At 39.5% G+C, this 14777-nt stretch overlaps 1 protein-coding gene across 1 annotated transcript; it reads left to right on the forward strand.

The window, feature by feature from the left end:
• Nucleotides 1-4005: 4005 nt before the first annotated feature.
• On the forward strand, nt 4006-12354 carry prdm2a (PR domain containing 2, with ZNF domain a). The gene is made up of 4 exons (XM_085444068.1): nt 4006-4089; nt 5496-5557; nt 5884-10163; nt 10248-12354. The coding sequence occupies exon 3, from the start codon at nt 5950-5952 to the stop codon at nt 10129-10131; it is 4182 nt and encodes a 1393-aa protein (XP_085300194.1). The 5' UTR covers nt 4006-4089; nt 5496-5557; nt 5884-5949; the 3' UTR covers nt 10132-10163; nt 10248-12354.
• The last annotated feature ends 2423 nt before the right edge of the window (nt 12355-14777 follow it).

Here is a 14777-nt window from a genome sequence, read left to right on the forward strand (position 1 = left end):
GTTCATCTCTTGGAGTTGAATGAATACGATCCTACGGTTCACCAGTGTTCAGGGGTTTGTGATGTCATGAAAAAATGTCAGCCTATAGACCTTTGAGTGGCACAGACAGCTGGGCCCACAAGTGGGGGTGGAAAACTAAAGAGAGGGTGCTCAAAGTTGAGTGACATGCAGAAACAGTGTGTGTGTGTAGTCAGATATATTATGGATAATGCAGGAGAAAACTGAATTTGCTTTCACAAAGAGGTGGAGATAGTAGAGCAGGTAGAAGATTGATGCTGTATGTGCCTTTATGAGTTATATACGTGTGTACGGTGTCTATATATACACAGCATGCTCCTTGATGGGGTTTAGTGTGACCTCTGAATGTGTGTTTGCATGCAAAAGCAAATCGGGGCTGTGATTTTGAAGGGCACATGCTTTATATGGACTTTAGGGGATTATTAGCATGTAAGTGTGATGTGTGCAAGTACAAGATATAATACAGTGGGCTGGAGTTACATGCACATGTGGGCAGGATCAAGTTTTTACACACAGTTTGTACTTGTGTGTGACATTTACATATTCTCCACTGAACATCTGGCATGCAACAACACGAAGCAATAAAATTTTTATTTGGTCCGAGTGACGTGACATGTTGTCTGATTACAGGCAAGTCTTTGTCTGGGTGTGTGGCATGCATCTCCTATAAGAGACCCTTTATTGTTTTTGTACCAGTGTTCTGCTCAGTAATCTGTCTGATACATGAGAATGTTGTAGGACACGTCTTTCTCTTTCCTTCTTTGCCTTGTATGATGGTGAAGGTTTCATTGTGCACAGTGTTATTGGCACAAACTGGCTCCTGCTGCACAGGACACACTTTTCTTTAGTTTACTTTCTTAATCGCTCATCAAAAATATTAGCAAATGTTCAACCTTTTGACATAAAAAAATATTCTATTCTATTTTTTGACCATAAGAACTTAACACTCAACTTAACTTAATTTTCATACTCATCAGAGAATTTGCTGACCTGAGTTACCCCGTAGACAGAGGTGTTGTTATTGTGGAAAAAAGCTCACCTTATCAGGATAGAAAATTTTCCTTTTATAATCAGGACCACAATGTACAACTTTCATACGATTTATAGTACTCAAACATTCCCAACAGCATAACATAGCCAGTGGATGCCCTAACTTTAGGGTCATTGATTGATTGAAATTATCATCAATATGTCGGAGAAGATCCTGAGAGCGGTACAGCAGTGAGTGTCTGCAAAACTTGTTGGTGCTTCTGTCATTGTTTAAGGCTTAATTTCTGCCAGTGGTGTTGGTGATCTTGTCAAAATTGAAATTATGAACACAGAAAAGTACTGTCAGAGTTTGATCCACCATGGAATACAATGGCTTCATTTTTTTAGTATGACAATGATTCAAAACACACTACTAATGTAGTAAAAGCCTACCTGATAGAAAAACACACAGTCATGGATTGGTATCACCACACCCCAGACCTAAACATTATTGAAGCAACGTGAGATCATCTTGACAGAGAACAGAACAAAAGACAGCATCAATCTAAAGAAGCCTGGAGAATTATTCATGAAAACTACTTACACAAATTACAAGAAAGCTTGTCTAAGAAAGTTCAGACAGAGTAGTTTTTGGTCATAACAAACACCAACTTTCAACATTGCTAGAATCATGCAAACTCTGTTTTTGGACAATATATACACTGTATTTCCTTCCATATATGTTTGCATTTTTAATGAACTGCTCCATCTATTTCCCAGTTTTCTTGCAAAATATCAAGAAATGAGGGATGGATCAAGACTTTTGCACAGTAAATTTAACAAAGACTAACAGAAAACTGTATTTAACAGTAAAGGAAAAACAAAACATACAAAAGAAAATATTTTTCAATAATTTTAGACTAATAGACTGGCTTACCTTATAGCTCACAAACTAGCTGTTGCATTTACTACATGAACTCATTTAAGTATCCCTTGTTTTAAATACTGTCTCCAAGTTTAAACCAATGAATAGAGTCATGAAACATGTTTATCTTAAATGTATAAATTACAAAATCACTTCACAATTTAATCCGACTAAATTATTTTTCTTCCCGATAAAATGTCTGGAGTGGAGAAAGTATAAACACAGGGATACAAAAGCAACTTTAAAAACACACTTTATCTTTGTGCAAGTCAGCACATAGAAGGGTTTTTTTGTATAGTGTCACTGCAAAGATTTTCTATGTGTAAGCTAACATTTTTCCCTGAGTTAATAAAGCGATGATGTGACACTACAGCTTGATCACTCATTGTGTTCTACATTTTATGTGCTCATTCGCATTTTTATTTGCAAAGCTCCTCTCCACATTTCCAACTGCTTAGCCATGTGTTTGACGTAACTTCCAGGCACTCAGCACCTGCTTAGACGATGACTTGACAGATGTGTCTGACCAGCAGACTCAATTGGAAACTTCTCATTATAATTCCACAGCTGGAACTGCCATCAGCTGTGAAAGGCACGCTGGAGCTCTGGGTAAGTTTCGCTATGACAAGCTATAAATAAACATCATCATAGTCAACTTGCCATTAAATGAGCTATGTGCCACCTAATGCTGTTTATCCCTAAAGAGCCACTGCATATAAGCTCACCATACCACACTGTACCAACTACTTCAGGTTTTCAAAGTTGGAATTTACAAGTGGGAATATAGAGTAGAAATGTATATATAATAGATGAAGCTTTGCTATTTATGATGAAACACCCCTTAGAACATATAAAATTAAAAGAGACATGTCATGCATGTGCCATGAGAGTACCACCCTTGTTCTGCACAAAGAGTCTGGTGAACTTGTTCAGATGCTTTCAAAATCCTGTACGCTAAGGTGGACATGATGCCAAGTGTCTGTCAATGTAGATGTGAGCTTAATATGAGCTAGTGCCTTGTCTAGTAAGGGAAAACAGAGAAGTGCTCAGTGCACATCGTGAAACTTCTTGACACAACATGACAACTGTAATGAAGGAGACCTGAAAATAATGTACTAATTCAAGTGGAAACATCTATTTAACAGCTAACTATCAATGCAAGTTGTAAATGAACCAGAAAAATACGTGCCTATTTACCTTCCATCCTTAGAAACGTTTTTGTAAACAGTTATATTTATACGTTTATCAATTAAAAACTGAAATTACACTTCTACTAAACACTGTTAGAACTAGGATGAATTACTCATTCTAAATGTCTAAAAACGCGCTAGTCCTACTGTAAATGATCAAAGTTTCAGAATTACCCGCATGGAAGGTGCACCCAGAGCCCACAGAGTTTATTATATGCCGCCCTCTACAGGTCAAATCCATACACTGCACTGACTGTTTGGTTTTAGTGTTTTTTAAAGAAATTAAAATATCCCCTGTTGTTATCATTCATTATGAGATTCAGCAAGATTGAAATGGCCATTATCCCCTTTCACTCTGGGGGTCGGATGCCAGCACATTATCCAAAGAGGCTGTTTGGTACCACTGTGTCTTTTTGTAAATATTGCACTCTGATCTGGCCATAAGAATATAAGAAGGAAACGACAAGCTGGGCGAGTACCAAGGGCTGAGAGAAGAGCACTCGATGCAGTGCGCAGGACCCTCAAGCTCCCAGGCCTCCGGTTGAGGACCATTTTTAAAGCTAGCAATTACAATAATAAAATAAATTTAAAAATATATCAACAGAGGATTTCTCACACCTAACAACCACAAACATGAAGATGGGACTTTTGTTTTTAAAGAGTAAAAGTCAGCAGAACTGGAGCTGAATGTCTAACATTTATTAAAAAATAAATAAACAAGCTCCACATTAATATTCACATTTAAATCTGAAACGACAGTTTGGCTGCCTCTCGCTTATAGCGTGTATGTGCTTTTGCTTTCAAGTTTTTTATGGGCTTTAACAACACTGCTTTTGATTGGACCAATTTTGACATCCATTTTGTCTGACCAATCAGAAAGCCAGAACCTTGTTGGTGCATTAAGGAAGGGGAGAAAATACAACTGTCTACTAGCAGCTCAAGAGGAATATTAGAAGTCCATCTGCGGCGGTTTGTCTGCAAACACGAGTATGTACGCGAAACCTTTACGTGCACTTTTATTTGACTTATTCTTGAAGGTTGTGTCGCGAACTCGACGATACATTTAGCCAGTGCTTGCGAGCTAGCATTCATGCTAGCAGCATATCGTTAGTACTTTAATGGACGATAACAGCTGATTTCTCTCACTTTGCTGACAGCATTGTCACGAGACCTTGGCACTTACAAGTGCATAATTTGCAAGCAACTTTCTTGCATCCTGGGGGTAGTTAAATGTGTGTACTCAAAAAGTGAGTTGACCTTTCAGTGGACAAGCTAGCAGCCTGTGTAGCAAAACAGTAATGTGACGACGTGTTGTGTGACCAGTTAGCAATGGTGCAAGGACGGGGAGCGTCATCAAACCAGGTGAAGCAGATGTGCGTGAACGCACTCCAAAGATATTCCGAATTGCAATTATAGTAATACAAAATATTCACAAATGTGTGTTATAATTACATTTTACGTGATATATGTATTAAATAAACGCGTTTCAGCACATTTTAATGAATATCCTAATTGAATGTTTGGAGACTGCCTCTAATTATTCAGTGCGCAGGCCCTTGAATGGTGCTGGAACAGTTTTTGTTTTGTGTAAACGGCACGATTTTGATATATTTGTGCTACAGAAACGCGCCACGGGATTATCTGCAATATAGGAGAAATAGTCTGTGCATTAGTGAGTTTTTGTTTACGTTTTCTCTTCTCGGTGCAAGTGCGCTAGTAAATCAACAGTGATGCTGAATGAATAAAAATACATGTTTTAAACGGGAAACCTGCTTAAATAAACGTAACGCTTGGTTTATGCTAATTTTGATGCTGTTTAGTGCGAGTGCAGTCCTAAGAAGCTACGACAAATCAGGGACACGATGGGCCTGCCATTTTGTTAAACCAACAAGAAGATGAATGTCCAAATGCACCAATTTATTTCTCAAATTAAAGGCAGGAAAAACAAAAGCTGTGCGGCCATCACCAGGTGAATTGAATGTAATAAGTTTAACAGGTAATTTAAGGCACCCAGGTTAAATGAGGTCATTGACAAAGATTATGAGTATTTTTGGACTTGTAATTGAAATTAAACATTTACAGAAAATAACTTTGACATGGCAGCTTTTTTTTTTTCCCCTTAAGTGTCTTTTATCTTATGTTGCATTTGATGCTTCATGATCCTTCTCACATCAGCACAGCTTAACAAGACATTGAAAGCATAGTCAGCAGTCAGTAAGCCAGAAAGATAAAAGCATCCAGCTCAACTACTCTCATGCCACTTCTGCTTACTTTGATCACTTCTCTCTTCTCACCCATTAGCAGTTTGAGTTTGTCTGTCATCCAGTGTTATGGAACTGTCTTGATAGTTGTTTTTTTTTTTTTTCCCCATGTGTTTTGTCTTCTTCCATCAGAAAGAAAACTCAGTGCGATCATCTGCTAAGGAAAACATCTGCCTGTAGTAAACGTGAAAATGGTAAGATGCTGCAATTCATTTGGGTTTTATTTTACAAAAATTGTGCCCTTGAACGCACTCTTTTAATTTTAATCCAGAGATGCTGCAATATTAGAGCGTGAACCTCAACAGTCAGACCACCCCTTTGGCCATATTAAATATGGCCAAAGTTTCAAATAACAAGAGCCAAAACCTCATAGTTCAGTCCACATGAAACACTCTGTTTCCAACTGCTTTTATTTATTCTTGGCTGTGTTTGGTGTCAAAGAAAAGGAATGTCCCTCATATGGTTTTCTGAGGCATATTTACTGTCAATATTTCTTTCTTTTTTTTCTTCTTTTCAATAGGTGTGACAACTGCCGAAGTTTTGTCACAGAAATACTTAAGAGAATTGGATCAAGACATCACAGAAGATGGAGCACTCTCCTTGTGTGTACATACCAGAATTTGGAGGCAGTGAGGAGATAGGGGAGGAGGAAGAAGAGGAGATCTACCAAGTCAACTCCAACATGGAACCTGACATGATGAGGTCTCATTATCAGGTTGAGAAAGATGGGAGCTCTTTCCCTTGTCAGCACTGTGAAGGACAGTTTGCCAGCAAGCAAGCCTTGGAAAAACACATGGAGGTCCATGCTTTGGCTAATGATGAGGCACATTTATACAAAAACAATACAAACAAAATGTCTTTTCCGTCAAATTTAAGTCACCTGCCGCATGAAAAGTCAAACGCTCTGGATTCAGAAGATTCAGTCACGCAGCTTCATACGTCATCCACGACTAGCTCTAATACTTCTCTTTTGTCAGCTGGAGATCTCACTGATCAGCCACACACATCAGAAGTATCAGAGGGGCATCATGCGTGCAAGTACTGTGAAAAAATATTCACAACCCACACCAACAAGAGACGCCATGAGCGTAGAGTTCACGAGAACCAGCTGCAGTTCACACATGTGGAAAAAGCTCAGCTGCCTCAAGAGGAAAACCTTCACAGAACAGTCAGTGAATCATCTCAGCAGCAAACACGGCTTGGTGACAATACACCGCCTGCAGCTGTTGTGGAGAATGAAGGGGAACATGAAGAACATTACATGTTAGATGTCTCTAGCAATATTTCAGAGAATCTGAGTTTTTACATTGATGGAAAGATAGTGTCAACAAGTACAGTCAGTAAATGTGAAGCAGCTGAGGTCCATTCTGGGTCTTCGACTCTAGTTGGACTGGATGCCCTGATTCTGGACCCCTCTCATATCAGCCAGGTATTAAATGCAGATTCAGTTATAAGCAATGACATACCTGGTCAACCACTTGCCAAGAGGAGAACTGCAACACCACCTCTCTTACCACAAATTAAAACCGAATTGGAGTCTGAGGTAGTTGTGTCTTCATCTTCATCATCACTTGTATCTTCGTTAATAGAGAATTTACTTCCTCAGAATACAGAGTCTACAGTTGTGCAGAAAGAAAGAACAGTGTTTCTGTCGCCAAAGCTAAAACAGCTCCTAGAAAAGCAGGATGGCCTTAAACCGACACTTGCGCTCATTACAGATGGCCAGAAGCCATGCTCACCTGTCTCTATCTCTGTCCTACCTTCTGGAACAGGAAAGTTTAAGAGAAGAACTGGCTCTCCAACAGGCTCTCCACAACAGACTCCAACATCTAATGAAGAGTCATCATTGTCAGATCTGGGAGATTTTGATATTGTAAGTACAGGGCAGATAGAAAACCAACATAGTTCACCTGTGAACCAAACAGTCTGTAACAATGAGGACGTTACTACATCCGTGACGGAGACAGCAGTGAAACCTGTTTTGCCAGACAACTGGCCCCCTGTGACAGGCGGTAATTCCTGTAACCAGCAACCTCTGGATCTTTCTAATACAGTCAAAAGACAAGAAGATGTAGCTTTAGCTAATGCTGTGCTTGATTTGAGTTTGCAAAAAAAGAGCCTTTGTGAATCTGAAACTATGTCAAATTCAGGTTCACAGGCTTTTGCCAATGAAGAAGAACAAAAAGCAGTGATGGAAGAATCCTTGATAAAAATTGGAAACCAGAACCTAAGTCTTGCAAATTCTGAGGCTCCTTTAGTCACAGACTTCACCATAGTAACGGGTTCAAACATTGTTACCCCAGTGGAGCCTGTTGCAGATGGACTTGTCTATGGACTTACCCTACCCCACAGTTCTCTCACTCCATCATCTGCCTCCTTGACTCCTGTCGCCTTGCAACCAGCTTCACCATGCACTATAGCATTTGCTTCCCCAGCTGCACACACCATGCTCCCTACTGCTCCTTCATTAATCACAGTTTTGGCACCACCGCCACCTATCTCCACTGCTTCGAGCCAACCAATCCAGGTATTGGGCCCAAATATAACTACTGAACCCTTGGTACTCTGCGCAGAAAATGCATTAAATTCTTCTGAGAGTGATTTAACGCCTACATTTGCCACTACAAACTCTGCAAATCTCGTCACACTTTCCCAACCACTTGACCCAACACTAAATTTACCTGGCCATGTGTTTCTTACTGATCAAATAGCTCTCAACCCACCAATAGTTGATTCAGCACCTATCACAGAAGTGCCGTTCACACCCACTGTAACTTTAAGTGATTCCCTACTCAACTCTTACAACATTGCCAGTAACACTGTGTTAATAGAGTGTACAATAGCTCTTGAAGCCCCAGGGAATGTAGTTCCTGCTGCAATTACCTTACAAGAAAATACAGCTGAGCCTCCAGCACCTACACAGATGGTTGTTAATCACATAGAACAGCAACAGATTGTATCTGTTCCCAGTGCTCAAACTGTGGAACCCACTATTCTTGTGTCCTCCATCGCAGAATCGGTAACTCTGTCCACTTCCACCTCAGTGGTATCAGATTGTCCTCCTCTGGGTGAGTCAAACTCTGACCCAGAGCCCTCAGTTGGGACAGGGCCACCAACCACAAAACCTGAGGAAGCCCCTGACAGTTCTGCTTCCGCACCTGAAATCTCACCTGAACCTGCTCCCTCTCCCGAGAAAGTTAATGAAGATGAATCCTCAAATGATCCAGAAAATGATGTCCAAGAGCAGACATTCACCAAGAATTTCATCTGCAATGTGTGTGATAAGCTTTTCCATTCAATGAAGGAACTTAGTCATCATGTGGCTGACCATGCTGATGACTGGCCCTACAAATGTGAGTTCTGTGTGCTGCTATTTGGCAAACCCTCTGCTTTACTTGACCATCGATCAAGCCTCCACGGTGTTGGGAAGACTTATGTTTGCAGTGCTTGTACAAAAGAATTTGTATATCTTTGCAATCTGAAGCAGCATCAGGAAGAATTGCATCCAGGCCAGCAGTGTACTCATACAGAAGAAGAAAAAGGCAAACTAAGACCTCAGAACTACAACAATTCAGCTAAAGTCAACACAGATGCTTCAGGACCTGAAGCTCAAGAGGAACTCAAGAAATTGGTGAAAAAGGAAGAGGGTGAAGTAGATGTGGGTGCTGAAGAACTGTTTACAACAATTAAAGTCATGGCTTCAGATGGAGGCAAAATCAAAGGGCCTGATGTTCGTCTTGGCATTAACCAGCACTATCCCAGCTTCAAGCCCCCTCCATTTCCTTACCACAACAGATCACCTGCTGGTTCTTTGGCTTCAGCCACAAACTTCACTACACGCAACATCCCACAGACCTTCAGTACAGCCATTCGGTGCACCAAATGTGGAAAAAGCTTTGATAACATGCCAGAACTCCACAAGCACATCTTGGCTTGTGCCAATGCCAGTGATAAAAGGCGATACACACCCAGAAAGAATCCCATACCTCTACGTCACTTTGCAAAATCTCAAAATGGAGTGCTGTCTACTACCAATTCTACAAATGGATTAAATGCTTCAAACAGAGTCAGTCAGTCAAACAGGTCCAAACCTAGCCAGGAACCACCTGTAAAGTTCAAAGTACTTAACAAAAGGAAGAAAAAGTTTGCCCAAAGGGTCATGCCACAGAGGAACAAGTCCGTGCATTCATCAAATAAAATGTCACCTGTACAGGTGGGTGAGCAGCAGGAACTATTTGTGTGTCCACACTGCAGCAGGGAATTCACAATGCGTCGCAGCAGAACCAAACACATGGCTGTTTGCCCCAAGAAACCTAAAGAGGTAAAGAAAAGGAAAGAATGTGGGATCTCTGTGACGAAGGAAAACGATGGACACTTGCATAGAGGGGTTCCTCATGGTGAAGAGCAACAACAAGGCTCACCTCCACATAAAACAAGACTCCAGACGTCCGCCTCTGCAAAGAGGCCTGCCATCCTACCAGTGCAAACTGTCTTTTCAAGCAAAAGGAGTAAAATCATTATAAAAGAGAGCACGCAGCCAAAACAAGAGACGCCCACCTTGAATGAGCTTCCCATTGTTCGCACTTTTAACCCCTCCATGCGGCAGTATAGCAGAGTGCAGCACAGCGTCAAAGGAGTTCCCATCAAAATAACTATTGTCAAACCTCGGCAGACAGCACCGCAGAAGGATGAGTTGCCTCCCACCCAGAGGAGAGAAGAAGCAACCGGATCCGTCACCAGCAGTGCTAAGCAGAGCGCTTCAGCCTGATGACTACACAGCAGGCGATCGGGGATCAGCAGGTAGCAAACATAGTAGCACATGTAGCTTGTGTGTAAGTTCTCAGCACGGCTGTGTTAAGAAATCTGTTTTATTTTTATTCTCAGGACTCTGCTGTATGGATCTCCTTCAGTGACTTTAAAGGGAGAAAACTGGTAACGACACTGTAAACCCAGCAGACTTGTAGGCTGCAGAATACTGTATAATAAACTGAATTCAGGACACTTACAACAGACCATGAAGGATACTGCAGTGAGTAGGTTTGTGTATAACCAAGTCTTTGAATGCTTTTGTAGTATTTTTGGAGTTTTGTAGAGTTATCCTTCATTGCAGAAACTTTCTGTCAACGGCTTGGATTTGCACTTGAAGTTTAATCTGACTGCTACATGTCACAAACTGAAGAGGAAGTGGGGGGGGGGAACTGAGCTGGAAGGGCTACTCTGCTCATTAGGTTAGACGATGGCAGGTGGCAATCATTTCCCGCATGCATTTGCACTTTTTCTTAACTGTTGTCTGTGGCCTTTTGGTTTAAACTCTTAATGCATGCTGTCTGTGAGCTTGTGATTTAAGTTGCATTCATTTGGGATGGAATTTTTTTTTTTTTTTTTTTTTTTTTTTTTTTGGAGATGCAGTTAGGCCTTAAACACTGCCTCTGATCATTTGTTGGCCTGTTAGGAAGTAACCAGCGTAAGTACCCAGAAGACATGCCAGAGATAAGAAAATGTAAATGTGTATGATTGTTTCTGAACTTCAGCCTACAGAATCATACAAAACCATAGTGTATGTAATACTGGTGACAAGCATCATGATAAATTGCAACTATGAATTTGAGCAGCGTCACTTAATACTTGGGAAAGTCCATTTTTCATCATGAGAATGTGAGATTAAGTTGATTTAATGCTAAAGCCTTCTCAGTACAACACCGTATTTTGTCATTGGCCGAGCTGCTACTGTAAATACATGTATGGGAGTTTTATTAATAATGCTCTATGTGCCATCTAATGTATATAATATGACTAAATGTGTCATAAAAGTGGTGAAAACAAGTATTCTGTGTTTCCCAAGTAAAGAATTTACTTAGGTGGTTCACCCAAATACAGTCACCATCACTTACTGTAGCTCAATTTGCATATTCAGGCCTTGCAGAAGATGCTTTGAAATATTGCATTGATGTGACATTTCTTGTCATAAAAACAAGATAAAAAACGTACCTGGAAAGCTTTTGCTTGAGAACGCAGCGCTGCCTTTGCAGCCGTTTTGAATGTGTGACACCACAGATAAATTCTTAATGTCTGGGGAAGCTCTGCAGTTTGGTGAATTTACAGCGCACTCCCAAACAGAAATACTGTGCTAATATTCTGATGCACCACTGCTGGCTTTACATTTAAGTTCATGTCTAAAGAACACTGACAGAGCCAATCTTTGTTTTGGCTTCACTGTCTTAATTTGCTCACCTGATTTTGCACTTATTCTGCAAATGCTTGCTTTTTTGTGTTTTTGTTCTTTTTGTTCTTTTTTTTCTTTTTTTCTTTTTTTGTAGTGTTGGCCCCACTTAATGTGCAGTCAGTTAAGATATTTCCATCTGTAACATACAAGCATTACATCATTGCTTATAATCTGTGCAGCAGTTGTCAACCGTTTAATGTGTGAAGTGCATAAAATGAAGTCCAACATGTATCAATCACAGTATGGGAATATTTTTTGGTTTGTTTTTGTTTTGTTTGGGGTTTTTTGTTTTTTGTGCAGCAAACCTCTAGTGGCATATAAAAATGTTTGTGGCATCATGTCAGTAAAGTATCTGTTTATTTAAAAATTTCTAAGCTACTAGTTTGCTCCAGTGCTATACAGGGTAGTAATTGTGTTATGACTGAACTGAGTGTTATTAATTTGCTCAAACTAAAACTTGACAATGGCCTGTATCTGAGGGACAGTAATGGTACTTATACATTTTTGACTTTCAAACTCATTATTAATAATATTGCTTTCGTTCAGAAAGTCTTCAACATCTTGGATGTACAGAACGTTTTGGGAGACTGTTATTTTACTGTGAAAAGTGCTTGTAGCATTTCGTAGTGTAAATGGAGTCCTGTATATTTATTAATAATTTAAAAATCATGTTATCAGTCTTTGAACAATTTCTCTGTATGATTTGCACTAAAGTTTTGTTTTGTTTTTCAAGCAAGTGTTCAGAATAAATTGAGAATGTTAAAGCTTTTTGTGGAGTCTATATGAAACTTTATCTAATGGATCAAGTTGAGTTTAAAGAATCCCAGTAAAGAGCTGCAGCCTTTGGATTGTGTTCTGAAAGTATTCAACAATGGCCAGCTGGTGGCGCACTTTCCTTACTTTAACTTCAGGAATGGCAGATAACTGAGGAGAACGGTAGATAATAATGTAATACCACTGCATCTCTACCACACTACAACATTCTGTTTGAAAAATCCATTCATGTTTTTCTGCACTCTAAAAGAGAGAGGGGGCACTGTTCGTCTCTGGTACATGGAAGAATATCCACAGTTCCCATCCTAGGACCCAATTCTTGAAAAAACAGTTATGTAGTATAGCATTCTTAATTCTACAAGATATATAATCAACAGGAGCAACTCACTACCGCACATTCTTCATGCTGTTTTACTTTACTGTGAAGAAGTGTTGAGAAACCTCTCAATTCTTTATATTTTGCTTCCAAGGAATCTGACTTTTCTTCTATTCTTGTGGTCTTGAGCAAGAATTCTCAAAGCTCTCTGAAGGTCTTTCAAAGTTTTTCTTTGGACATTGGCTGTTTTCCCAACTAATTTTCAGTTTAGTCCTTGTCTCTGACCACTTTCAGAGAAGTGTTTTTTGTTTTTTAAGCTCCTTAGCACTGACCTATGAATCACCCAAGCATAAATAAGGCACCTAACTCAAGGGATGACTCAGTTATTGTGTCTTCACATAACAGACAACAAAGAACATATTTTAAATTGTATTTTTAGGTACTTTTGCTACTAGTACACATCTTGACAAAAATTGCCAAAGATAACAAAGTTTGACAGGCTTAAAAAATATCTTCAAACCAATAAGGTTGCTAAAAACCTGGGAAATATCTGGATAATGCACACTGTCTTTACAACAACTGAGGAAACTGGACAAGTGGAGGATAAAAGAAAATGTGGCAAGCCTAAAAAAACAGCTTGGTGTTAGCATTGTCTGCTACTAATTACTTACTATATATATAGCTTTTTCATGCTCTATTTGTATGCTTGCACATGCTTAAATCTTGAAAGTGGAGAGTATTTGTATGATATTTAAAAATGTGCAGAAGCCATTTGATTAACTGGTCATTTTCCACATTTCCACATTTCCACATTCTTTTGGCTTGTACAGAAAATTTTCCACGAGCATCAAAGCGGCTCAGTACATTCTTCCTGCAGACTGAGGATAGAAGTAATCTGATGACACAAACAAAATTGAGTCTTGACAGATTCCAACAAACTCCTCCTTGTTCTTCTATACTAAAGGCTACTCAGTATGTGCCACTCTTTGCACCACTGTTAGTCTTTCAGCTCCACCTACAGCTAAAATTGCTAATTAGACATTTCCCATCAAAAGCTGAGATTGTGCAGATTAACATTTGAGAGACATGCTGGGCTGCTGGTTAATATGTACCTTTTGGTTGAGCCTTTCTAGAGCATTACACAGCTCAGTCCTTCTGTGTCTGTGTCAGTTAGATGAATAGACCTGCCTGAGTGTATTAAAAATATTTCTTTCCGTTAAGGCCAGAGCAAACATTAACTGAAGAGAGTAATGGCATTTCTGTCACTTTTAACTTATAACTTCATTCTGAATGTGTTTTTATGTGAATTCACAAATACTGGTTAATGTTGCATGAGAGCCACAAACTGATTCTTGGTGCATTATAGCTGAATTACAGCTGACATTTCAAGCTGCAAATGTCTACCAATTTCATCGAAAGGATTTCAAAGTTGGAAATGCTCCTATATTAGGATTTTTGAAAAGCTGTAAAATGCATTTTTCTGCTGGAAGAAGCCATCAGAAGATAGGTACGCTGTGATCATAAAGGGATGGACATAACTGCAACAATACTCAGGCAGGCTGTGGAGTTTAAAGTTTGATCATTCTCTAATGACTTCTCTGTAAACCCTATAGATGATTGTCGGAGACTCTAAGAAGATCAGCAGTTTCTGAAATAGTCAGAATAGCCTGTCTAGCACCAACAACCGTACCGCCAGCTGCTTTAAGCTTTCCTTTGCCTGTATGTAACCACACAAGTAATTTCCATCGACCAACTGGTCTTCGGGTCAAACTAATTTGTCATTTCCACCTTTAGCAAGAACTGTTTTCTTGCATATTATGAGAAGCATTGTGGTGGAAGTTGTTTAATTAGCTTCCTTTTTTATTAAATCTTCATGGAAAGCCACACAGAGCTCTCACTGTCAGATGTGAGTCGGCTTGTCTCACCAATTTGTGTACTAGGGACTGGAATCGGATGGTGTTACTATATCATGATATGAGCTTTATATCATGTAAAAATTTATACCAGTAATAATATGAAGAAAAATTAGGCCAGGAATTTTTTTTTATTGTCGTTCATTTAAAAAAAAAAAAAGACAAAATATAAAAATACTGCAAATTTT

This window comes from Copadichromis virginalis, linkage group LG20 (genome assembly GCF_057382275.1).
Source record: "Copadichromis virginalis isolate Kocher_CV1m ecotype Utaka linkage group LG20, C_Virginalis_male_GT1.1, whole genome shotgun sequence".
In the NCBI taxonomy this organism is placed as follows: domain Eukaryota; kingdom Metazoa; phylum Chordata; class Actinopteri; order Cichliformes; family Cichlidae; genus Copadichromis; species Copadichromis virginalis.